This window comes from Sciurus vulgaris, assembly GCF_902686455.1.
Source record: "Sciurus vulgaris genome assembly, chromosome: 5".
Classification (NCBI taxonomy): Eukaryota; Metazoa; Chordata; class Mammalia; order Rodentia; family Sciuridae; genus Sciurus; species Sciurus vulgaris.
The window spans coordinates 98,689,739-98,717,528 of NC_136465.1; the positions used below are offsets into that span (position 1 = coordinate 98,689,739).

The following is a 27,790-nucleotide window of genomic DNA, read 5'->3' on the forward strand; positions in this document are numbered from 1 at the left end:
GCATGCATCTCCTACCCCTGCTAGTTCCATGGAAACAGTTAATCAGCTTTTCTGATTGGGCTCCTGGCCCCTTCCCTCATCCTCACCTGTTTGATACCATTTGGCACCATTTTTGGCATAACAGTCACTGTCTATGTAACTTTTTTAGATCAATAAAGTCATTGGACTTAGAAAAAGGGGAGGGGGATTAAAATATGGCAATTCCATCAAATGCTAGCAAGGATGCAGAAAAACTGGATCACTCATATATTTGTAGTATGAATGTAAAATAGCACAGCCATTCTGGAAAACAGTTTTTCTTTTAAAAACAAAACATGCAACTTCCATGTGAACCAGCAATTGCACTCCTGAGCATTTGTCAGAGAAACAAAGGCTTGTGCTCATATAAAACTTGCAGGTAGGCTGGGAATGGTGGCATGTGTTGGGAGGCTAAGGCAAGAGAATCATGAGGCCAACCTGGGCAACACAGTGAGACCCTGTCACAGTGAGACCCTGTCTCACTGAGACCATCAGGGTAGCTCAGTGGCAGGGCCCACACTCAAGCCCTAGTTCAGTTTCTATCACTGGGAAAAAATGCACCTGTTAATAGCAGCTTTCTTCATTATAGCCAAAACTCGGAACAATCCAGATGTCCTTCAAAGGGCAAATGTTTAAACTGTGATACCTCTATGCCTTGGAACACTACTGATCAAAAAAAAGGAATGACACATGCAACAACCTGGATGATCTGTAGAGAATTATACTGAAAGATGCCAAAAGGATGTGTATTGGGCAGTGAATATAGCTCAAGGGTAGAGCACAGACAGCAAAGGGAGATGCCCTCAGCTCAATCCCCAGAACCATACACAAACAAGGGAGCCAAAGTTATTATCTAATTCCACTTATATAAAATCCTTAAAATTGGGGTTGGGGAGATAGCTCAGTCGGTAGAGTGCTTGCCTTGCAAGCACAAGGCCCTGGGTTCGATCCCCAGCACCCAATAAAATAAAATCCTTAAAATTTAAAAAAAATTATGGAAAGATCAGACCAGTGGTTTCTGGGGGCTAAGAGGAAAGGAGGTGTGACTGAAAAAGGGCAACTTGAGGGATTCTTGTAATAGAAAAGTTTTTTGTGTTTTTTTGTTTTGTTTTGTTTTGTTTTGTTTTTTTGTGGTGCTGGGGATTGAACCCAGGGCCTTGTGCAAAAAATAAAATAAAATAAAATACATTACCAAAAAGTCAATGTTTCTATGAAAACTTTTTATGCTTTGGTGCACACACAGTGAAGATGGAAAAAAAAAAAAAAGCTACCAAATTTGGGGTAACCAAGGCAATAGGAAAAGATCAACCAGGAAAAAGCTGTAGGCTCTCAGATTGTGCTCTCAATTCTCTTTACGTGTGTTTTCTTCCCGTCATATATGACTCATCATTCTCAGTCCTTTACTTTTGTATTATTTTGCATGAAGGATTTCTGTGTTTACTGATGACCTCTCTTTGTCTCAGTACCTTGAATCAGCTATATTGTCTTGTTATATTATGATTTACAGGTATTACTCACCTCTTGGTGCCTGTTTCCTCATCTCCTTCTAAGAGTTATTGTGAAGACAAAATAAGTCCTGCTGCCCATGGGAAATGCTCAATAAATGTTAACTACTATTGCCATCTATTTAAAAGGAAGGAAGAACAGGCTGGAGTTGCAGCTCAGTGGTAGAGCACTTGCCTGGCATGTGTGAGGTGCTGGGTTCAATCCTCACCACCACATATAAATAAATAAAATAAAATATCCATTGAAAAATATTTCATCCATCAAAAAATATTTTAAAGTAAAAGGAAGAAAACCTCTTATTCAGACTTCAATGAATAAGACATAAGACAGCCTCATATTGTCTGGCACAAAATAAGCAACCAGTAAGTACCAGTTAAATAAATAAATGCATATATGTGATACAATGGGTCTGAAAGAGGATGTCCATGGTAGAAATGAAGAAAGATATGAGACACCTCAAAGATAGAATCAACAGGGATGTGTGCCTGATTTAGTATAAAAATTAACTAAGGGAAGTCAAGAATGATGCTTAAGTTGGGGCTGGTGTTATAGCTCAGTGGTAGAGCGCTTGCCTAGCATATGTGAGGCACTGGATTTGATCCTCAGCACCACATAAAAATAAATAAAGGTATTGTGTTCATCTACAACTAAAAAAAATTTTTTTAAAAGGAATGATACTAAAGTTCCAAGTTTTGATGACCTATGGAAGTCATTAGCCAGGGGAAATGGAAAATAGATTTTGGAGGAAAGATGAGGCTTCCTTTGGACATTTTGAAGTAGGAGTGCTTATAATTTATATACCTATACTTATAAAAGAGCTGGGTGAGGAAGAAGGAAATGATGGTGGGGAAGAGGAAGAAATTAAGGGACACAGAGAACTGAGTTATTTGTGTACGTAGGATAGTTGGCATCAAGGACATAATGGCATTACCCTAGAATACAGCATAGCATGAGAAGAACTGGCATGATTACAGCTCAAATTACAAAAACCAATTTTTACTCCAAGCACTACCACTATGACCTTTTTTGAGATTTAACATTTTAGTCATCCAAACAGAATATCACACAGCTGTCCTTCCCATCTGTTGGAAGCAGTTCATCTGTTGGTCTATATTAGTAGGTTTGAATCTAGTCCATATGGTAAAAGAGAAAATAGGAGTTAAAAACCAAGGCACAAGGCTGGGGCTGTAGCTCAGGGACAGAGTGCTTGCCTAGCATGTATGAGGCACTGGGTTTGATCTTTAGCACCACATTAAAATAAACAAAATAGAGGCATGCTCTCCATCTACCACTACAAAAAAATTTTTTAAATAATGCACAAAACTCCTATCTATAAATTTAATAGTTCATCTTTTAGACCAGTTTAAATAATCTGTAAGGGAGTGCTGTGAAGTTTGTTCTTAAAACATCTCTATTTCAAAAGTGTCTGTCTCTGCAGAGCTATACATCATAGCAAGTGCATAGTGTACATCTTGAAAATGTAAGATTAATATTTTATTAATGGCAGTCAATGGAAATCTCCTTTAAAATAGCACCGAAGTAGACTTTCCTAAAAAAAGTGACAAACCTCCCAGTTAAAACTTTTTTAAAAAAGAGTGACATACATAGGACAGCATTAGTTTCTGAACAGAATACAAATAATCCAATCAACAAATGGGCTAAGGAAATGAACAGACACTTCACAGAAGATCTACAAGCAATCAACAAACATATGGAAAAATGCTCAACATCTCTAGTAATAAGAGAAATGCAAATCAAAACCACCCTAAGATTCCATCTCACCCCAATTAGAATGGCGATTATCAAGAATACAAGCAACAACAGGTGTTGGCGAGGATGTGGGGAGAAAGGTACACTCATACATTGCTGGTGGGGCTGCAAATTAGTGCAGCCACTCTGGAAAGCAGTGTGGAGATTCCTTAGAAAACTTGGAATGGAACCACCATTTGACCTAGCTATCCCACCCCTTGGTCTATACCCAAAGGACTTAAAATCAGCATACTACAGAGATACAGCCACATCAATGTTCATAGCTGCTCAATTCACAATAGCCAGACTGTGGAACCAACCTAGATGCCCTTCAATTGATGAGTGGATAAAGAAACTCTGGTATATATATACTATGGAATATTACTCAGCCATAAAGAATGATAAAATTATGGCATTTGCAGGCAAATGGATGAAATTGGAGAATATCATGCTAAGTGAGATAAGCCAATCTCAAAAAACCAAAGGACAAATGATATCGCTAATAAATGGATGATGACACATAATGGGGGGAGGGAGGGGTTAGTGTTAGGGTTAGAGTTAGGGTTAGGGAGGGGGCAAGAATGGAGGAAGGACTGTATAGAGGGAAAAGAGGGGTGGGAGGGGTGGGGGGAAGGGAAAAAATAGCAGAATGAATCAAACAACATTACCCTATGTAAATTTATAATTACACAAATGGTATGCCTTTATGCCATGTACAAACAAACAACATGTATCCCATTTGTTTACAATAAAAAAAGAATAAAAAGAAACCAAAAAGAAAAAATAATAAAAAAAATACCTCAGATAAACCCAAAAAAAAAGAGTGACATACATAGGACAGCATTATAGTTTCTGAACAGAAACCAAAAACTTACTTTTCCAGAGACTACAATGGTAGTAGTGGTGGGAAGGTTGAAACTAAAGATAGTAGTATTAACTGGGACAAAAGATGACATATCTACTTTCAAACAAGTTTTTTTTTCTTTTTTCTTTTTTTTTTTTTTTTTTTTTGGCTCAAAATGTTTCTTCATTGCCTCAAGCTTTCATTCCACAATGAAAAAAGGGGACATCCCTTGCCTCAGCTTCAACACCTATGACAAACTTCTTTATGACAACTCCAACTGAATCCAGCTTGTGTGGTTCGTGAAGGGTGCAGTGTGCCATAGCAAAATTTAGTGCCCCCAAAACCTGTGCAAGACAACAGTGGATGTGGTGAAGGCAGCAGCACTAGAATCGTAAGTTAGACAACACTATTCAGACTGGGAGACAACTGTCTCTGTGCTTCCACTCCCTTACAAACTCTGTAAGAGTCCCCATTTTCTTATGTCCCACACAGGATCTATCTTACCAGGGCCATTGTGAGGATCAAATAAGATTTTATACAAGACAAATTCTGGTAAATCTGAGGGGAAATGCAAATTGAGTGGAGGGGAGGTGGGTACTCCAGCTTTTCTGTGAAAACTCCTCCACGTGTTACCTCAGGCTGGATGACAATACTCAGACTCTACCCAAGGAAAGACCAGGCTGGGCAGGTACCGGTACCATACCAATCTACCATTTTCTCTCTTAATTTAAATGATTTTAAAAATGATATATACATTTCTGTTTAAGATGCAAAATTAAAAGTCAGTCTTCTTCTCCCCTACTGGCAACTCCCAAAGCCTTTGTACAAGACCAAAACTATCAAAATCCTTGTCTATACTACAAGGGGGAAAACTTAAAAATCAAGTAATCAAATACAAGCTTTTAAATTGTCACACAAATGAGATATACACTTTGATTTGTGCCTTCCATTTTGACTCATTCAATTTCCTACTAACTGGCATCTAAGTTGTTTCTCTAGTTTTTGCTAGCATAATTAATGCTATACAAAATATCTTTGTACATGTATCTTGGCATAATTCCAAAACCATTTGTGGAATAAATTCCCAGCAGTGGAATTTCTAAGTCAAAAGCATGTGTTTGTTTGTTTGTTTTTTTCAATCTTGACAGCTACTGCCAATTTACCTTCCAAAAACATGCCAATTTCATTCCCATCTGCTGGGTCTGAGTGTCCATTTCACACACATGCTTGCCCAAATATGTATTTTAAAGTTCACATTTGCTTACCAATCACCTTTACTATGCATGTGTGTGTACATGAATTGCCTCATCACATGCTTACCAATCACCTTTACTATGCATGTGTGTGTACATGAATTGCCTCATCACATGCTTACCAATCACCTTTACTATGCATGTGTGTGTACATGAATTGCCTCATCACATGCTTACTAATCACCTTTACTATGCATGTGTGTGTACATGAATTGCCTCATCACATGCTTACCAATCACCTTTACTATACATGTGTGTGTACATGAATTGCCTCTTTTTAATTCCTTTCTTCCTCCAATAGGTAGTCTTCCGTCTTTTGATATTGATATTTTCCTACAAACAAAAGTTCTGAGAGAATAAAGTCTATGTCAAATTGAGCCATCCTTTATGCTGTCTAGGTTTTGTGTCCTACTTAGAAAGTTCTTCCATACCCCCACATTAGTATTTCTTCCTCCCCTCTGGAGAAAAGAAATATGGTACTACCACAAAGCTCAAAGTCAACAAATCCACCTCTGTGTTCAAAGTTTCTAATTCGTTTTTGGTGCCCTGTTCTTCAGTATGAACAATCAACCAACTACCAAGATTCTGAGCAAATATAATGATAGATAGGAGAGTGGACAGAAAAAGTGTAGGAAATAAACTACAGAGAGAAAACCTTTGTCCTTAAGTAGTCAGAAAAAGGAATCATGAAACAAAGATACATACAAGGAACATTCTAACAACAGGTGTATTTAGAAATTTTAAATGTGAGCAGAAATTTAAAATACTATAAAATGGTAAAAATATAAAAATCAATAAAATCTCTCAATAACTGAAACTTTGAAACAAAAGGTCCAAAGAAGTCTATTTTTGAAAAGTAACACTTCTAAATGAGAGAGGTATGTCAGAAATCAGAGAAATAACTTGAGATTTGCTCTCAGTGGATGAAAATTATATACCTGATGTGTATGTATTTAAATGTCATTAATTTTTGCAGTCTCAGTCAGGTACAAATCAGATTATACCAATATTTAAAAGAGTAATCATTAGCAAGTTATGAGATATTAAAATAGTCAATGAAATAATGCTTAAGAAACAATTAGGAAGCCTACATCCTATTGGTATTGATAATGGATAATTTTTTACAATTTGGCATTCAGTGTTATACACTGGTAGTAAATAAGCTGTAGCTATCGGTTGTCAACACTTGCTCAGTTTACAAATTTATTTTTTGGTGCTGGGGATTAAACCCAGGGCCTTGCACATTCTAGGCAAGCACTCTACCACTGAGCTACATCCCCAGCCCAACACTTGCTCAAAAGCTGAAAAATGAGGACAAAGTCATTATGGCCTCATTACCAAAGTGGTCAAAAAGAATACCTTAAATAAGGTAGATAAAGTAGCAAGTACAGGATAAATTTAAATTTTTTCACCTTTTAAAACACTTAACATATTGTCTTACTTATCACAAGGACCACAATAGAACACCAGATCATTAAAGCTAAGAAGTTTTAATTTGCAAACAGAAAAGATTAAAATATAAGGGATTATAACTATTAGGGAAATGAGAAAAGGAACAAGTAAACAAACCTCTACTTCCTGCTTTAAATACCTGCATTTACTCACAATCAATTTAGAGACAGTATGTAATAGCTCATAATTATGGATATGGGAAGAAGTTATTTAACAAAAAAAGTGAGAGAAAAGAACTTAGGGAAGAATTTGGTAAATACGTACTATATCCATTTCTTTCAGTAAGACAAAGAAGTATTTATATATTCAGGTAGTTATAAGATGCCCTTTGTACTTCAGTCCCATTTACAAGCTCTTCCCAGTAAAATATAAATTCTTTACAAAAGATCCATAAAGGGGTTTTAAATATCTATGGATCTTCACTCCATCTCTTGCAAATGTATAAATATGTACATGTGCAGATCTTCTTGTAAGGTATGCTTCTACTAAAACATCCCAAACTATCTTTAAAAAATTATCCTGCAGGGTTGGTGATTTAGCTCAATGGTAGAACACCTGCTTATTAACACACATAAGGTCCTAGGTTCAATTCCCTAGGTTTAATTTTTTGCAAGAACAAAAAATTACACTGCATCAGGAGAAAAGATCATGTCCATTCATTTTCATGAGTATAAGAATAATTCATAGTTCACAGTCTTTATATTTGGCAATACAGTGATCTTAAACACTCCCATAAGCCAGGTATAGTGGCACACACCTATAATCCCAGCTACTTGGAAGGCTAAGGCAGAACAGGATTGTCCAAGATTAGCCTGTAAAATTTAGCAAGACCCCATCACAAAATTAAAAAAAGTAATGGGGACGTGGATCAGTGGTAAAGCACACCTGAGTTCAATCCCCAGTGTTTATTTAAAAAAAAAAAAAAAAAAAAAAAAAAAAAAAAAAAAACACAAAACTCCCTTCAAACATGACTATTATGTTATCCCAGTTAATGAATCCTGTTGGACTTACATTAAAAAAAAAAAAAAAAAAAAAAAAAAAAAATCAAGAATTGCTCACACTATTTAAATAAGCATTTATTGTGTGCAGGAGAAAAATAAGATTAAGCTAAAAATCCTAATACAGTAGGAAGCATAATGGATAAAGACCCTGTTGAACTTGAGGACCCATTATTCCTAAACATCAAATTTTGCTTTCAATTGTTATACTTTGTTTTGGACATAAACACCAGGCCATGAACATGAACTAATTCATTTAACTGGGATACTAATAAACCTAAACCACAAAGTACCTACTATGAACTGAAAAGAAATCTGTTAAATAGTGAGTCACATCAGATTCTCTATCTTGAGAACACTATACTAACATTTAAAACCACAGAGAAAAGCCGTGGGTAGTGGTATGCACCTGTAATCCTAGCAACCTGAGAGGCTGAGGCTGAAAGATTGAGTTCGAGTTGAAGGCCAATGTGGGCAACACAGTGAGAACCCATCTCAAAAAAAATAAAGTTATGCATGGCTGCAGGGTTTACTGCTGAACCCATACCCAGTTCAAAAATAGTAACTTTTATAGATATAAAACCTTTTTACCAGCTTCCTAAGTTTACTCAACACCTCAGAGAAGAGAACTGAAACAACTCTCTGCTTTAGCAGATTTACATCTATTTCTCCATATTGCAACAAAGTAGTTTTGAGGAATCTTATTCAGCCATAAAGAAAAATGAAATTATGGTATTTGCAGGAAAATGTATGGAATCAGAGACCATCGTATTGAGCAAAGTCAGATTCAGAAGGTCAAAAGTCTTATGTTTTCTCTCATATGTGGAAGCTAAAGAGGAAAAAGGGAAAGAAAGGTGGGAGTGAGCTCCTAAAAATCAAAATGAGATCAGTAGAGGAAAGTAGACCAAGAGATGGGAGACAGGGAGGGAGAAGGGAAGTGCTGGGGAGTAATATTGGCCAAATTATATTGTTATATCGTGTGCATATACAAATATGTATCAACAAATATGTATCCCATCATTATATACAACTAATGCACCAATAAAAATGCGGGAGAAAAAAATCAAGATCTAAGTACTTGTTGTGCTTTGAGATATATTCTTAGCTAAATTTCACAACTGCCCCATGAGACTGACCTATCATCATCATCATTCCCATTTTACATATGGGGAGACAGTCTTTAAAAACAAACAAGAGAAAGAGATCTTAGAGGTAAAGTACCTTATCTAAAATCAAATATGAAGTGGCAGCATCAAACCTCAAACACAGGATTGCCTGACCACAGTCTACACTTTTTGATGACTTAGAATTTTGCCTCTTCAAATTAAAGTTAGAACCCAGGAGAAAGCTTAAGCCTTACTGAGGGTGGACCAGGGTATTACCTGTGTATCTCCTATTGTATCTTGTATTATTACACATGTAGCAGGTTCCAAAAAATGCTTAACTAAAGGAAGTACATGCCCTACTGCAAAAAGAAAAGCTTCAAGAACGTGTGATTTGGTCCACTGAAAACAGATTAAATCTTTTAATTAAAAGGATGTATATCAGAGGAAAGTGACCCTAAAAGGAACTGTTATATATAAAAGTCTTATTTTAAAATAAGAGCATGAACCCATGAATAAATAATCAAGTATTATCAGTAATGAATTCTAAAAACTTAGATATCTTACCTCTCATCTAAATGTTTAATCAAATAGGAACAACTGAAGGTGCAAGTAACTTTTTTATTGAGGCACAACAAGGCATTGTAACTTGCCTGAACTTGAGGCAGTCAGTTTAGTAAGCTCAACGTTAATACAGTTAAGGATTAAGTGCAAACAATATACATTCACAGCTTGACTAGCAAGGCTACATCACAATTTATAAAGTGCCAGATTAGTGCTAATTGTCATTCAGCTTGAAATTTCTCACCTAGAGAGGAAAACAAAAAAGTAAGAACTTCCTCCTTCCTCTAGGACTACTTTTTCTCCAATCCCACTAATTCGAACACCATCCTTTTATTGTCAATTCTGTACTGACTTTCAATCTTGATAAAGAAGGTAGCCCGAAAATGTAGAGTATTTCCAGCTACTTCCATAAATTGCTCCCCTGTGCAAACGTAACCATATCTGGTCTCCCTGGAAGAGTTGAAGAATTGCATGATTGCTAGCAGTTTCATGGTCTGGAGCACCATCATTGGCATAGGCTGATACCAAGACCTCTTCATTCTTCATGAGGTTCACATACAGTGGCACATTCACTGCCAGCTTTAGCATATGGAAAATGAAAACATAAGTGCCATTCACTGGGCAATTGAATCTACCAAGCTGAAGATCAAAAGTCTCTCCCAAGTTATTCAGAAGAAGATCAAACACAATAGGTTGGTCTAAAGTTCCAGGGGCCAGGTTAGAGGTTCTGGCTGCTGAGAAGGCAACTCTCATCTGCTGAGGCAGGGGATAGACGTGTACTGGCAGTATGGTGGCTGCTGGGTTTGTCACTGGCACATCCACAGGGGTCATGCTACGGGAGTCTCCTTGTCCAGAGTCACCACTATTAAAGGTTTCGTTGTCTCTTTCTGGGCTGCTCACCTGAGAAGAATCACTCCACCCTGCTGTTTTATTAGCAACAGTGAGTTTCTCATAATGAAGCAGTTAGCTTTGAACACAATATTTAACATTAGTCGGCTACTGAAACACAGATAAAGATACATTTTATAGTAAATTCCAAAACAAAAGCAATAAAATGTAACTAGCTTATACTTTTCTAGATTTTTCTGGCAATAGGCTTTATAATACTATTCTGAAGCCAGAAGGAACCTAAATAATCTTGTCTAATTGTCTTTTTTTAAGAAGTGGTCCCTGAGAAGGTTAGATAACTTACAAAACTGGTTAAGATTAGCAAAAACTAAACCAAGTTTAAACATTTTTTACTTCTGTATTTCTCCCATAATTCTCAGTTAATTCCTCATGATCCATCTTCTACTCAAAGTAGGAATATAGAAATAAAATAAAACCTAGATTAAGAAACCAACTTTTAGGACTACTAGCTACTAGCCATTCAGAGATATTTTGATTCAGTACTAAACCAAATGATGAATGCTTATTTTTTATTTCCAAGTTAATGTGACATCAAATAATTTTAACGTTTTAGGTGCCATACAAAAATAATGCTTAGGCCAGGCACAGTGGCACACATCCATAATCCCAGCAACTTGGGAGACTGAGACAGGAGGTTAGAAAGTCTGAGGTCAGCCTCAGCAATTTAGCAAGGCCCTAAGCAATTTAACAAAACCCTGCCTCAAAAACTAAAAAAGGGCTAGAGATGTAGCTCAGTGGTAAAGTGCCTCTAGGTTCAATCCCCAGGACCAAGCAAAAAAAAAAAAAAAAAAAAAAAAAAAGCTTAGATATAAGGCAAAGATGTTATAAATATAGGCTACTTTCTCAAAATGGAAAGGTTGTTTTCAGGTTGAGGATTTAGTTCAGTATTACTCTTAAGAAAACTAAAACTTCAAGATAATGCTGGAAGAAATATGTTTTGGGGAGAGGTTGACAGAGGGTACAGAATGAACTAAAATTATCCTTTTGGTAAACTACTCGTTAATAATCCTTACCTCTTGAATTTGCTCGAGGACCACCAGATGTCGTCCCTCCTCGCTTATAACACTGTTGGAAATTATCCTAAAATGAATATTCACCGTGGCACCAAAAATGCAGAACAAATATTAGTTATTAAACAGGATTATTAGCTGCTAAGTCTATAAGATTAAAGTCCTTCTAATTCTTTATCTGACCTTCCCCAGCAACCATCAAGAGGCTCAGATGTTCCCAAACACCAGGAAAAACAAAGCAAAGGCAACAGTGGCAATATTCACTTCACCTGTTAATTAACCTGACCAATTAAACTGCAAAAACAGTAAGTCACGTACAAAACACTATGTAGAAGGTACAATACTATGTAATGATGGCATTTAGAAATGTGGCATGGTCCTTTGTCCCTCATCTCAATATAAGAGGACATGAAGCAAGAACAAGAACATAGAGCCAGGTGAGATGGCACATGCCTGTAATTCCATTGGCTTGGGAGGTTAAGGCAGGAAGACTGCAAGTTCGAAGCCAGCCTAAGCAACTTAGCAAGACCCACTCTCAAAAAATAAAAAGGGTTGAGTTGAGGATGTAGCTCAGTGGTTAAGCATCCTGGGTTAAATCCCAGGTACCAAAAACAAAAAGACTTCTTCAATCTTGTTCAATCTATAAATCAAACTGTGAAGACTGTTTTTGCTATGTTTTTGGATAGGGAAATTGAAAAGAATTATATTATGTAAGTGTATATTGCCTGGAAATATAATCCAAAATAGTAAGAATAAATGTTCAAGGTACAACACTTCTAACAGATTCCCAAATATGGAGGAAGCATCTCCAAATAACCCAATGAAAGAATAATTGGTTTTGTAACTAAATGAATATGTGCAAGTTAAAAAAAAAAAAAAGGCAAGAAGACATGACATGCAAGAATTATTAAGACTCCTACTCCAGAAGCCCAGAATCTTTTTCAATAACAACCATTATCGATTTCTTATGTTTTCTCAAAGAAACTGAGAGCAGAACATAAAGACACTAGAACACTGATATTAAGAACAAATACTTCTATTAATAAAGTTCACCTTCATCAACACCTTCCCCAAGTATAGTCATGGGGATCATGTAATAACAGCTAATATTTGCATGCTTGATACACACTCGGCACTGTGGTATACACATTTATATATACAGTTAGTTCATCTGATCCTCAAAATATCTCAGAGAAATCCTCACAACCCTCAGAGTTAGATGAATAAAGGATGAGTTCACATCTAACAGATAAGGATCTAGAGCTCAGAAGTCTAAAGGAACATACCTAAGGTCACAAGGCAAGAGAACTGATGAAGTAAGAGATCAAACACACACCATTTAGAGTCCAAGATGTGTGTTCTTCACTCCTTTTCAATCCTGCCTCTATACAGACATCTACCCTACCTCATAAAATGGAAAGTTCTAGAAGAACAGGTATTTGATATATTAACAACAGAGTTCAGTATGGCACAAATACAGATGCACCTTGACTAATGATGGGGTATGTCTTAATAAATCCATCATAAATTGAAAATACTGTAAGCCATGTAAGTGTACAAGAGAAAATTGAACACTTCCAGAAAAACTGACCATTTTCAAAAATGTTTAATATGCAATTTGTAAAAAAGAAACTAAATAATCAAAATAAAAAAAGAAAATATCGTAAGTTAAAAAGCATTTAATATATCTAACCTACTAAACATCATAGGTAAGCAATACAGTATACTACACAATATTACTGGTTGTTTACCCTCATGACTGCACGGATGATTTGCAACTATGGCTTCCTGCCACTGCCCAGGATCATGAGAGTATCATATTGCATATGACTATCCCAGAAAAAGATCAAAATTCAAAATGTGAAGTAGAGCTCCTACTGATTGTACATCACTTTGTCATCATCAAGTCAAAAAAAAAAAAAAAATCATTAAGTCAAACCACCCTTATTTGAAGACCACCAGTACATATTCGAAAGTTTGTAAAACTCCAAAATTGAAAATACTGATATGGTATAAATTTATATCGAGGATGCCAATGACCATCTCTTCTTGGTTGGTAAACATAAATAAATAAATAAAGATTTTTTTTTTTTGATGGTGCTGGATAAGTGAACCCAGGGCCTCATACATGCTTAGCAAGCAATCTACCACTAAGCTACACCCAAGACAGCGGGACCCCTTTTAAAAAATAAAATAAATTTATGTCCCTATATGACCAATAACAGGAAGTTCCAAGGTTTGTTAAAGCAGAATGTCTAAAATCCTATCACTCTTCTATCAGATGTAGTGAAAAAAATCTATTGAGTTATTACAGTAAAATAAATAAATAAAAACATAATTTAAAGGGGAAAAAAAAAAGAGCTTTGATAGTTAGGCAAGCTAAGTTGAAGGCAATATGGTAAAGTTAAGATCATGAGCTCTGGAGTTAAGAAACTCACATTTCAATCCAAGTTCTACAATTTACTTGCTGAGGGACCTTAGATAAGTAGGTAAGTTATTTAACCCCAGCTCCTCTTACAAGGTGAAGGAGTAAATAGGCTAATGTGAACATGATTACTGAAGTCCTTAACACCTGTAAATTCCATATAACCAATAGCTGACACTTATCTTCCTTGGATGATTGAGAAAGGTTCCAAATCAACCCTCCATAGGACTTAAAATAGTTCCAGAACTAAGAGCACACATGCACAACACAGATTATTACTGTTATAGTTTAATCACCAGTTTAACATCAACAACTGTACCACTATTCAACTTACCCTATTCTTATAACAGCTATTCTTACTTACCCTTTGGGAGTAAGGTGTTCCAGGATATTCTCTAGCTTGGAACTGCAGCTGGCTATAATTTCCATTGGAAATTGAAGGTGGTCCTCTGTAAGTATCAAAACCTAAGAAATAAATAAACAATAAAATGATTAACCATACTAAATTAATGTGCATATATAAATATGTAATGACAAATCTCACTATTATAATGTAGCAACAAAAAAAGTGAAAAAAGCATACTAAACTATACCACTGTAAAAGATAAACTGACCCTATATTGTCATCATTATATTTATGCCTTCTTTAAGGAACGACATATTAAAATTACTTCCACAGTAAAATAAACATTTATAAAATATCACTGACTTAAAACAAGTCAGTTTAGAAATTTGCTACCACTGGATTACAAGTGGGAGTTAGGAAAAGGTGGTGGTAGGACAATTTAGAGGTGCTTGAGGTTTCTGTCATGAATACATTTCTAATACTAAACAGTAATTAAAATACTTGGAATCATAACTAAAACTTAAGAGAATATCACTATCATAGTTTCAAATTGTGTTCCTGTATATAGTCTGCTTAGACAAATAATTAGAAAAATTGATATTGTCTAATTGTGATTTTTTTAACAAAGTCAATTAACAAAAAAAGAAACTATTCAAATATGAAAGCCAAAATTTATCCTAGAAGAACAAGAGGATCAACCTTTCTATTTAGTAAGTAGCAGGATTAATTTACTCTTCATACAAGAAGTTAATTCTGTTATAGAGAACAGGCATATTAGGTAGAAGAGCCCCCATTACATTACAAATGGTAATGACAAAAGAGAACAAAGTCAGGTAAAAATAGTTTGAGTCAGATAAATATACAGACAAAATAATTCAGTACAATTGACTCAGTACAAGTTAATTCAGTACAAGTTGACTCACAGCATACCTTTATAACTGCCAGGAGACCTATAGGAATTGGTCAGTAAACGCCCACCACGAGTACATCCTCTCACAGATCCCCGGCTGTTGACAAATGGCTGAGCAGGTCTCGGAAATACATTCGTCTGTGCTGGGTAAAAGGCAAGGCTACCATTGCTTACTTGAACAGTTCCATCAGGATGATAATTTGAAGCTTAAGGAAACAGTTAAGAGTTAAATGGTAATAAAGGTCCAATACTCTTTACACTAAAAAAAAAAAAAAAAAAAAATCAATAATCAAAACCTTTAATACATTTTCTCCCTTTAAAAAGAAAATGATTTATATGTGTGTGTATGTGTATGAGAGAGAGAGAGAAATGAGTATTATTATTTCTTATAAATGAAGGAAATTTGACACAAGCTACAACATGGATGAACCGTGAAAAAATTATGCCAAGTGAAATAAGCCAGTTCCAAAAGGACAAATACTGAATGATAGATGAGGCAGCTAGGGTAGTTTATACAGACAAAGTAGAATAGTGGTTTTCAGGGGCTGGAGGGTGACAAGAAGAGGGAGTTAGTGTTGAATGGGTCTAGTTTCATCTGGCAGAGACAAAGTTTTTGAGATGGATTGTGGTGATGGCTGCACAACAATATGAATGCAGTTAATGTCACAGAGCTGTGCATTTTAAAAATGGTCAGAATGGTCAGTTTCAAGTTACGTATATTTCGCCACAATTTTTAAAATAATATGCTAAATATTTCAGGCCACGGAGTAAATGAGTCCTAATTCATAGAATTCATAATTGAAAAAGCATATGACAAAATGTTGTTTATGTAATCACTTGCTTATATTTCAACAAAACAGATGAGAACAGAATGAAGTCCCTTGTGGCTAGGGATTTATAATTATTATCTCTTCACCATTTTATTGAAAAGTACCAAAAAGCTGGGCATGTTGAAACACACCTGTAATCCCAGCTAATCAGGAGGCAGAAGCAGGAAGACCATAAATTTAAGGCCAGTTTGGGCAACTTAGTGAGCCCTGTCTCAAAATATAAAATAAAAAGAGCTGGGGATGTAGCTCAGCAGTAGAGCACTTGCCTAGCAAGTGAGGCCCTGGTTCAATCCTCAGTATGGAAGAAAAAAAATGCTCAGTTCACTTGCTCAGGCATTAAGTTTTAGAAAACTGAACAAGAGGCAGAAATACCAACACTAAAAATCTACAAGAGATTCTTGGAGAAAAAAGTGCAAAGTTGCCTATTATTTCATAATTTAAAACAGCACAAAAGGTCAAAATAGTCTCCTTTCTCTTTGTCAACAGTGTAATAAGCCCAGTAAGTTTATATCTTCATATTACTCAATGTTGTATATAAGAGGGGAAAAAGTCAACCATCTGTCTGTGGTGAGAGTTAACACAATGATTTCAAAATCTTCATGAACTGGCTGTGGTAGTGCACACCTGTAATCCCAGCTGCTTGGGAGGCTGAGGCAAGAGGATTGCAAGTTCAAGGCCAGCCTCAGCAATTTAACAAGGCCCTTTCTCAAAATAAAACATTAAAAAAAGAGCTGGGGGATGTGGCTCAGTGGTTAAGCACCTCTTAATCCCTGGTACAAAAAAAAAAAAACAAAACTTCATGCAATCAGCTAGATAGTGCCCTATCTAACTCAGTAGAGTGCTCAAAGCAATTAGATTTTAAAAAATACAACCTTACAAGGTGAAATAAGCCATCTACGTTCTACCTCTCTACAACAGTTAAAAGTAACAGGTAAACTTAACTAAACAGAAACAAAGACACGCAGTGCTTCTCAACACTTTAGAAAGGCTTACTAGACAGGAAAGAAAGTCTGGAGTATCACTACAGACTTTCTTTCCATTTAATTAGTTGTTACCAAAATCTTCAAAATATATGCAAAGATCTTACCAGTTTCTTGAGACATGACAGTTGGTTCTACATGTATAGCTGGCAGTTGGCACTGGGGTGGTGTTTGTGTACTTGCTGTAGTAAAACTTTGATTATAGCCAGGTGAATAAGGGGATTCTTTTATTTCTTGTTCTTTCCGTGGAGGCAGAGGTGCATTAACATTAAATACCTTAAAAGATAAGGGTAAATAAGCCACTTGTGAATATTCATAGAAAATGCCTAAGAATAGCATCTATCAAAAATTCTATCATATTTTGAAATTTCTATTTGTGCAAAGGACTTGTATAGACATTTTTCCAAAGAAGACAGAAGACAAATAAGCACATAAAAACATAATCAACATGCTTAGTCATTAGGAAAATGTAAACCATATCCATTAGGACAGCTATTATCAAAAGACAGAAAACAAGTGGTATGAAGGATGGGAGAACTAGAACCCACATGCATTGCTGGTGGCAATGCAAAATGATGCAGCCACGAAAAACAGTACAGTGGTTCCTCAAAAAGTGAAACATAAATTACTATATGATCCACCAACTTCACTTCTAGGTATGCACCCAAAAGAACTCAAGCAGGGACTTGAATAAATATTTTTATACCCATATTTATAGCAGCATTATTCATAACAGACAAAAGGGAGAAAAAACCCAAGATCAACAGATACGAATGAACAAAATGATGAATACATAAAATGAAGTATTCTTCAACCATAAAAAGGAATGAAAATCTGATGCATGAACCTTGAAACATTATGCAAACTGAAACAAGTCAGACACAGAAGAACAAGTACTAAGTGATTTCACTTGTGTGAGGTGCCTAGAACAGATAAATTAATTGATACAGAATATGGAACGGAGGTTACCAAAGGCTGGGGATGGGGAAGAATAATGAATTACTATGAAATGAGTACAAAATTTCTGTTTGGTATCATGAAAAAGTTCTGAAAATAGTGATGAGGGTTGTACAACAATGTGAATGTATTTAATGCCACTGAATTACATACTTTAAAATGATTATAATGGTAAATTTTATGTTACATATATTTTAAAAAAGAAAATTCCATTTGATTCCAGACAGAACTGACACCAAAGAGTAAATGTTAATCCTCCTATTAAGCTATCATAACAAGGCTTACTGAGAATAAAGTTATATAGGAGAAAAGGATCCTTTCTTAAAAATTAAAATAAATAATTTATCACTTCCTGAATTTTTACTGGCAGGAAATAATCTTCCAGAATCCTGGTCAAAATTTATAGAAGAACATTTCCATTACCTTTGCTTTCTTATCTATTCATTTTTCCTTATGTGACATGGCATCTGGTACTATGTATATTTGTTTTTCTAAACCTCCCACTTCCATAATAAAAATGCAAACTTCTTGAGCATAGACCTTTTTCTCATTGCTATAATCAGATATATAGCCAGATTATGATCTGGCTTCATAACTACACGTTTAATGAATGAATAAATGAGAACTGATCTGAACTTGAAAGACTTCAAAACAGGCAGAACACTGACAGAAGTATAAGCAAATAGGTACCATGCTAAGAATGGGCAAGGCAAGCCCATCAGAGGACTGGTCTGACAGGTTATACAAGACTACAAAAGATATTGTCAGGCAAAGGACTCTCTTTCATTTTGTAATGAATTACTGTTTGCTTTTAATTAGACAAAAGAAAAAGTAAACCCAATGTGGCAAAACTTTGTAGGATAGACTGTCGGGGAAAGAGGAAAAGCAAGGAAACAAAGATATTCTAAATGGCCAAGCACAGAGTGATAAGAAAGGTGAATTCAGGTGTCAGAGTTCACCAGCCTATCGCTACACTGTGCCTGCTTCCCATTGCCACTCCACTGGCCCCACTCAACATCATCACTCCAAAGGACCTGGAGTAGGACATTGAGCCAATTAGGCTTAATAACCCCTCTAGAGACTGTTTCATGCTACTGTGTTTAGAGAATAAATGTATAAATCTAGCTGCAATATTATCCTAAAAAAATTTTTTTTTAACTCAAGCATTGTAGCAGACACCCATAATTCCAACAACTCAGGAGACTGAGGCAGGAGGATCCCAAGTTTAAGGTCAGCCTCAGCAACTTAGCAAGACCCTGTCTCAAAAAAATTAAAACAGGGGTGGGGATGTAGCTCAGTTGTAGAGTACCTCTAAGTTCAATTCCCAGCACAATCAATCAATCCATCAACAAAGTTTTAAACTGCTATTTGTAAAGGAATACAGAATTCAGAACACCAAACAAATCTGAATAAATCTCTAAGAACTAGGATGAAACCAAATGAAAGCTTTAATAATGATGGAACACTCAAGAATGTGCCATGAATTTCAGGTTACTAATGCTATGGAACATTGCTAGTACCCTATTAGTAATGATCAGCATTATTAAGCTGTTCCTAGAAACAGATGTTTTTTACCTACACATTATCTTTTTCTTTTCTTTTTTTTTTTTTTTTTTTCTTTTTTCTCCACAAGGGACTGAATCAATCACACATTTGTTTGTTTGATATGGACTTTCAGCTTTGCCTGCTGATTTTCAGAGTGGGAACAATGCTCTGATAAAACAACCATTTAAAATCCTAGGGACTGGGGATTTAATATTGCTCTATCACAAGCAGTATATCAACTGGAGAAATGTAAATTCTACCCACCCAAATAAGAATAATACAGAAGGCAAAATTTTCACATAGCACTAATAATAGATGTAAGAGAAACAAAGACTCTTAAGCAGAATAATGAACTGTGATCATCATTCTAGGTTCATACTCACTGTCTGCATGGCTTGAAAGGGTGCTGTGTTAATGGTTATTGAACTAGTACTTGCTGGAGGTGACTGGAAGCCCTGTTCAGAACCCTTTGCCATGGGAGGATTTGGAGAAGCTAGTGAAGACGGTGGCTTGCTTGGGGGAACTGCTGCCTGCAGAGAAGAAATGCAACATCAGCCAATCACCTGCCATATAACAAGCAATTAAATTACTCTAAACCCCAAACTGGCACAAGTCAGCAAGTTCTTTAGGATGACATTTGGACACAGGAATGCAAGAGAATAGCTTTTGCTTACAATTTCAAATCTCAATTGCTGAGGATGCACACTAGTATTTGCTTTGCACAGCTTGCTGACTAAGTGAAAGAGTCTTACTAATAATCAGTCTAACAAATGAGGGGCTGACCTTTTTACAAGCACCTAATCATTTCTGAGCCCTGAAATGCCATTTTCCAGTTAAGAATTTAATGTTGTTTCAAATTTATACAACGGAATTGGGTTTAAGAAAAATCTTAGCTACTTCCTTAGTGTTAATTTTTCTGTTTTGAAGACTTAGAGGATTTCTGAATCAGCTAACTAAAAAGAGAAAACCAAACCTGATCTATTTTAATTAATTCTTAACTAAAGAAACAAGAAGTTCTTGACAGAACACATTATAAAGACTTAAAAAGACAGTAAGTCCCAATCCGAATTAGTTATGAAGCTGACCCCTGTGGGTCACTTGGTAATAGTCACTACCTACTTTTTTTCTTCCTTTTTTTTTTTTTTTTTTTCCAATGCTAGAGATTGAACCCAGGGATGCTTTACTAATTAATTAGCTACATTCTCAGTCATTTTAATATTTTATTTTAAGGTAGGATCTCACTTAAGTTGTCAAGGCTAGCTTTGAACTTGAGATCCTCCTGCCTCAGCTTCTCAAGTAGTGGAGATTACAGGTGTACACGACCACCACATAGAGCTGACTTGTCACTTTTCTTTTTGAGTACTAGAAATTGAACCCAGAGGTACTTAACCACTGAGCCACATCCCCAGCCCTTTTTATTTTTCTATTTTGAGACAGGGCCTTGCTAAGTTGCTGAGGCTCACCTGAAATTTGTAATCCTCCTGCCTCAGTCTCCCAAGTAGCTGAGATTACATGCCCAGCTTCTTCCCTCTTTTCTTTAAATGAGGAACCAAATCTCAATTTGGACTAAGGTAGCACCATAAAAACTAATGATTGACTATGTCTTCTTTTTTAAATATTTTTCTTAGTTGTCAATGGACCTTTATTTTTTTATTTATATGTGTTGCTGAGAATCAAACCCAGTGCCTCAAACAGGTCAAGCAAGCACTCTACCACTGAGACACAACCCCAGACCCTCCGTTTTCTTATATTATATAATGAATATTTTTATATAATAGTGCACCCAAAATAAAACTAAGAGTTGATATAAATTGTCCTCCAAAATTCATTTTATCCTACTATGTCTATCTCAAAGATTGGCTTAAATAGCAAAATCTATAACTCAGAACTGAAAGCACAGTTTGTAATCTCAGCAGCTCAGGAGGCTGAGGGAGGAGGATCACAAGTTCAAAGCCAGCCTCAACAACTCAGCAAGGCCCTAAGCAACTCAGCAAGACTCTGTCTCTAAATAAAATATAAAAAAGGGCTGGGGATGTTGCTCAGAAGTTAATCACCCCTGGGTTCAATTCCTGGTATAATAAATAAGCAAATAAATAAAAGAACTGAAAGCACAAAAAAACCTTAATACTATCAGAATACTTTGGTCAAACTAGCCAAAAAAAGAGTAACTCACAACTGAATTAGCATTCATCTTTTTTTTTTTTTTTTTTTTTCAGGTACCAGGTATTAAACTGAGTCATATCCCCAGTCCCTTTTTATTTTTTATTTTGAGACAGGGTCTTGCTAAGCTGCACAGGACCTCACTAAACTGCTAAGGCTAGATTTAAATTTGCAAATCTCCTGCCTCAGCCTCCCAAGCCACCAAGATTATAAGCATGCGCTACCATGCCCAGCTTTTGAATTGGCATTAATCTTAATCCTAAAAATTACTGTCCTCAGTTATACTAACGAAAGCTTTTCCAGGTTTGTCTTTGGGAAATCTGGCCTACTCTTACCTAAAACTTTTCACTTTTCTAGATTAAAAATTAAATATGTATTGTGAAAAATAAGGCAATACACTATTAAATTTACCTGTATGGCAAAGCCCACCTTGAAGTTACCTATAGAAGTTCTAGGACCAAACATCTACAAAGTCATACCTTAATAAATGTAAACATTACATCATTCACTAATCATGCCTGTAATTCATAAAATAAACTAGTTCTGCTATTCTTATAGAAAGAAAAGAAATTAAGACCATTGGTCTTTTATTACCTCAGGCGTCTCTGAGGTCATAAATTCTGTTTCAGATCCCGTTGAAGCCTGATCAGTAGTAACCAAGCAAACATTTGAGCTACAAGTAACTGGAGAAGCAGCAGCCTAAACACAAAAAGACATGAAATATTGTAACAATCACATTTAGCTCACTTTGTGTTTCCTGGACCTTAGGTCTCCTGATATATTACTCTTATCAGCACTCACTAGTGTCAAGCACTATGCTAAGCCCATCACACATATTAATATTTAATACTAATGATAAGCCTGTAAAGTATGTACAACTATCCCCATTCTACCGATAATAAGGCAGAGACAAAGAAAAGTGAAGTCACTTTCCCAAATAACACAAAAATTAGGTGGCAGAGTTAAGATTCAAACTCAGTGTGCTACACTTGCCTTTTCAGGCTTAGGGTTCAACTGAATGTCTAAAAAAGCAACTCACTGAGGATGAGCTCAGGGCACATTAACTCTCTAGGCATAGCACTGTCAGGGATCACCAAAACTGTACTTTCATTCTATAAGTACTTTCTGTGCCTTAAAGAGGAAGTTGGAAGTATAAATAGGATAAGCTTCACACAATCCAAAATGACAAATTCTAGTGAAAAAATTAAGAGCATGAATAAAATTAAAATTGTGAGAAAGCACAGCAGGAACTAAGGTTGTGCCAACTGTAACCAATAAAATACTATGACAGCAGCTAAGAAGGAAATCTATGGCACACCAAGTAATAGAATATAACAGACACACCTCCCCAAAATCTAGCAATAGCAAAGTCTAAAGTGTCCATGAATCCAATAATTTTATCTAAATGGTTCTATGTGGTTCTTAGAAGCTCAATAAAGCACATGAAATGGAAATTAATGAGTGGTAATCAATTATTAGAAATTATCTTGCAGTGATGCTCCTAAGAGGCCTTCATGATATGCTGCTACTTCAGGAGTTGGGATCAAATTTTAAAAAGATCACATAGAAAAAAAAATTTAATCCTTTAGAACATTTTATAGACCTAAATAGGCATAACTTATATCCAACTAAAATATTATAACTATTATGAAATTGGAACACTTTAAAAACTACATGCCTTTCTTCTATCTTCTGAAAGGACTTTTAGAAATGGAAATTATAACATCACATCTAAGTGACACATGTATTACAGCAGAGAAGGAACTAGAAGAAATGAAGGATTCTAGGCCAGAATGCTTCTATTTAGAAGAAACTGTCAGATATAACCATTGCTACATGTGTATAGTTTATTCAACATTACTGTGCTAAAAGTAGACAAACTTCTTATTTGAAACATCTGGTCATTTTAGATGTTTAGAAGTGCACAAAGTAAGGATGGTAGAATGAGACAGACATTATTACCCTATATACAGTATGATTACACTATCGATGTGACTCAGCACCATGTACAGCCAGAGGAATGAGAAGTTATGCTTCATTTGTGTACAAGGTATCAAAATGCAATCTACTGTCATGTATAACTAATTACAACAAATAAAAAGAATTTTGAAAAATAAAAAAAAAGAAGTACACAAAGTATGTTAAAAACAGGTAGTAAATAAAATACTCTGAAGATGTTTTTTAAAAAATGGGCTTTCTCCTGTGCTACTCATTAATATAATGAGACAACTGCCAAAAATAAGAACTGGCTGCTGTGATGACATAAGTCTCTCAACAAGGGAAGTTTCACAGATGCTAAGTATTAAGGCTCCTTGGGCCACCTGATAGTTAAATTTCAAAAGATTTTTTTAAGCCAGGCATGATGGTACATACTTGTAATCCTACTGACTAGGGAGGCTGAGGAAAAAGAATCAAAAGTTTTAAGGCCAGCCTTGGCAACTTAAATTTAGCAACACACGAGGATGTAGCTTCATGGTAGGGTGCCAATGGGTTCAAATCCCAGCACCAGCTGGGCGTGGTGACACATACCTGTAATCCCAGTGGCTCGGGAGGCTAAGACAGGAGGATCTCAAGTTCAAAGCCAGCCTCAGTAACAGCAAGGCACTAAGCAACTCAGTGAGACCCTCTCTCTACATAAAATACAAAATAGGGCTGGGGATGTGGCTCAGTGGTCAAGTGGCCCTCAATCCCTAGTACCAAAAAAAAAAAAAAAAAAAATCCCAGCACCACAAAAAAGATTTAAAAAAAAAGAAAAAAAAAGGCTACTTAATAACAAAAAAGATAGACACATGTTTTTTCCCCCAGCACTATGGATTGAACCCAGGGGTGCTTTAATACTAAACTACATCCTAGCCCCTTTATTTTTTTTCCTTTTCAGACAGTCTTGCTAAATTGCTGAGGTTGGCCTCAAACTTGTAATCCTCTTGCCTCAGCCTTCAAAGCAGCTGGAATTACAGGTGTGCACCAAGTCCAGCAAAGACACATTCTTTACATTTGTATTCATATAGAAATTACAGCAGCTCTTGCTCCAAATTATCACTCATTTAGTAAACCAGCTGGAAGTAGATTACATATTGGTGAATAAACATGACATCCGAGACGAGTGGTTCCAAATAGAGATTCACCAGGGAGCTTATTCAAAATATAAATGCTTAGCCAGGTGCCATACATGCCTATAATCCCAGCTACTTGGGAGGCTGAGACAGGAGGATTCCAAGTTCAAGACCAGTCTTGGCAACTCAGCAATACTCTATCTCAAAATTTAAAAATTTAAAAAAGGACAGGGGTATGGATCAGTGGTAAAGCACCCCTGGATTCAATCCCCAGAACCACAAAAAAAATTTTTTTTAATAAAAATATAAAAATAAATGCTTAGATAGCAACCCTGGAAATGATGCTCCAGTAGGCTTAAAGTTATACCTAGAAATACATTCTTTATTAGAGTGACCAGGAATTATGATGTAACCATTCTGTAGGCCAGTACCTAAGAACTTCTACACAGACCAGTTGCTCTTCAAAAAGAATTAATTTATCAAATGAATGCCTTTTGTAGAATTCTAACAGCTAGAACAGATAAATGAAACTGCTTTAGTGAAAGCAATACATGGAAAAGATAGGGCAAAACCCCACTGATATACCTTGCTCAACAAATATAATATAAAAACTGAGGGCTCAAGAAGTAGTCCAGTGGTGGAGTGCCTGTCATGCACAAGGCAATGGGTTCAGTCCTTAGAACTCCACCCCCCAAAACTGAGCCATACCTTTTCAAATTATATGTAAACCACTATAAACAAATGATATTTACTCACAAGGCTTCAGAAGGGAAGATCACAACTGCTGAACCAACCAGTCAAAATATTTTACTTACTGTCAAAAGAGCTACCGTCAAGAAAATTGCCATAAGGCTTTCCACACAAACACTGAGAAAATGTTTTCAGAGATGATGGCCAGTGAACCTTGGGCTTACTATTGATGGAAATGGAATTTGGCATTAGGGATCTCAAAATCTAATCCCTTTGTGATTCTAAGTGTACTCAGTGAAAATCAGAAGAATAAACTAGTATGGGATGTGGGGGAGGGACTGGTTAACCATGAACTAAACAAAATTAGTTCCTATGCTGATGTACTGTAACTTGTGGACCTCAATAGAAAGGCAATATTCTCAAACAAGGTACCCCTGAATTCTTCAGGGTTGTTCTTTCCTCACTAAAATCAGTCAACTGTTGCTACTATTATTACATGTTTTCAGCATAGTCAGAGAATCTTTTTAAAACCAGTGTGTTTTTTTTTTTTTTTTTTTTAGTTGTAGATGGACACAATACCTTCATTTGATCTATTTTTGTGTGGTGCTGAGGATCAAACCCAATGTCCCACACACACTAGGTGAGCACTCCACCACTGAGTCACAACTCCAGCCCTACCAGTGTGTATTTAATCTAAAAAACTTACAACACTTTTAACAATTTAGTTAGGTAACTTAATAAGTAAGTTTGGTCTTTCTTGCCAAAGCAAAAGGTCCTTCCCTAAATAACAAAGAAGAGTAATTTGAGGAAATTACCTGTAATGGCTCTTGAAGAAAATCACTTTGACTGGAAAGAGTTTGTTCTGTAGACACTACAGAAAGCAAAATAAACCATTATGGAGGAGAGAAAAGTTACATCTGGAAAGAAACTAAAGTTTATGCTTTACAGCATAATCATTAGCTGGAAGAACTAGATATCAAGTCCATCATGCACTCTTCATTAGAGCTTTAAAAAGAGCCAGAGAAACAGTGGCACATGCTTGGTATTCCTACTCAGGAGGCTAAAACAGAAGCATCACAAGTTCAAGTCCAGCCTGAACAAATTATCAAGACCTTGCCTAAAAATAAAAGGGGTTGGGAGTGAGGTTTATATCAGTGGTAGAGTACTCCTGGGTTCCATCCCCAGTTGCAATATAAATAAATAAAAAATCAGAGAAGGATGTGGAAGAGTTGAAAATACTAATTTCATCTGTGATACATGGTGATATTTTAAGGTTAAATGGTTACAATCATTTCAAGGCTTCCAAAAGAAAAGAACGATGACTTTAAAAAACAATTGGTAAAATACAAGTTTCAGAAGTTTCAAAATAAGTCTTACCTAGGTCATCTGGTTAGGTATTTTTTTTTCTGATTATATTAATATGTTTGTCAATCACATAGTTTTCAATAGGTTTCTTGTTAATGTCCATCACCATTGATAATTACTTTCTACTGATTCTCATTTCACCCTGGAATCAATGCCCCTATCTTGAGCTGGTGTCTAGTGCCCACTACAGCTGGGATACGGCTTTGATCGTATCTTCCCTTACCTGAGAGAAACTAGCAGGGAGCAAAAAGCCTACTGTTAAAGCATCAGACCATATTCATATTTGGGTTCTATCATTAGTTACTGTGTTAGTCCCTGTTCTAAACATCTCTGAGGTCATCTCACTCATAGATAGGACAAAAGTACTAACTCTAGATTTAGAGTCCAAAAGAGTCAAGCAATTTCTAGTCAGAAATCACTCCAAGAAAAACATAAAATATTGCAAAAAAAAAAAAAAAAAAAAAAACAGTTATTGGGCATTTCCATTCACCCATCTGAAGACTTTCTCCATAAATGGAAACAGGTAAGCACAGTCATGTCCTACAGGTAATTTATCTATATATATAACTCTGATGGCAGAGAATACAATTAGAATCAATTAACAGAGAATTTCAGTTTAACCCTTATGCTATTTACAGCAAATGATTTGTAAAAGATAGAACTGTGAGCTCTAAAGCTGTTTGTTCTGAGTCTTTAGAATGATTACATACCTACTGGGCTACCTGGAGAAGCTGAAGGCGGCTGTGACGATGGAATTGCACTTGATGGTTTGTCAAAATCCAGAACAGACTCCTGAAGACAAGATTTTAAATAATGAATAGGGAACAAAGATCATTAATTTAAAAGATATTACAATTAAATTATTCATGGTATTGCCCATAGCCTATTGGGTATCTAGTTAATTAGTATCTCAAGACGTTAAAAATTCAGTCTATAGAAGAAGAAATAAAGAGTCAAAAATCAACTCTAAAGTAACTACTAAACCTTAAGGTTGTGCCAAATGTTAAAAACCACGATTGCAATTAAAGGCCTAACTTGGGAAAAACATGCCTATCTTAAGCATAAGCATCAATCCTAATCTAGTCTGCACCCCAATTTTTATCATACCCAAATAATTACAGAG

General features: G+C 35.8%; 1 protein-coding gene across 18 annotated transcripts in view; it reads right to left on the reverse strand.

The window, feature by feature from the left end:
• Nucleotides 1-9,530: 9,530 nt before the first annotated feature.
• CAPRIN2 (caprin family member 2) overlaps nucleotides 9,531-27,790 on the reverse strand; it is a 42,017-nt gene continuing 23,757 nt past the window's right edge. For 10 of the 18 annotated variants that reach the window (XM_079139290.1, XM_079139289.1, XM_079139285.1 and 7 more), the window contains 9 exons: nucleotides 27,378-27,459; nucleotides 26,118-26,173; nucleotides 22,154-22,258; nucleotides 19,783-19,929; nucleotides 17,005-17,173; nucleotides 15,108-15,293; nucleotides 14,196-14,296; nucleotides 11,410-11,476; nucleotides 9,531-10,410 (listed from right to left, as the gene is read on the reverse strand). In XM_079139290.1, coding sequence (XP_078995416.1) covers nucleotides 9,842-10,410; nucleotides 11,410-11,476; nucleotides 14,196-14,296; nucleotides 15,108-15,293; nucleotides 17,005-17,173; nucleotides 19,783-19,929; nucleotides 22,154-22,258; nucleotides 26,118-26,173; nucleotides 27,378-27,459 — 1,482 coding nt within the window. In that variant the 3' untranslated portion in view covers nucleotides 9,531-9,841. Of the gene's footprint in view, nucleotides 10,455-11,409; nucleotides 11,477-14,195; nucleotides 14,297-15,107; nucleotides 15,294-17,004; nucleotides 17,174-19,782; nucleotides 19,930-22,153; nucleotides 22,259-26,117; nucleotides 26,174-27,377; nucleotides 27,460-27,790 lie in introns of all 18 variants that reach the window. The other 8 variants (XM_079139297.1, XM_079139296.1, XM_079139288.1 and 5 more) reach the window with 8 other exon arrangements.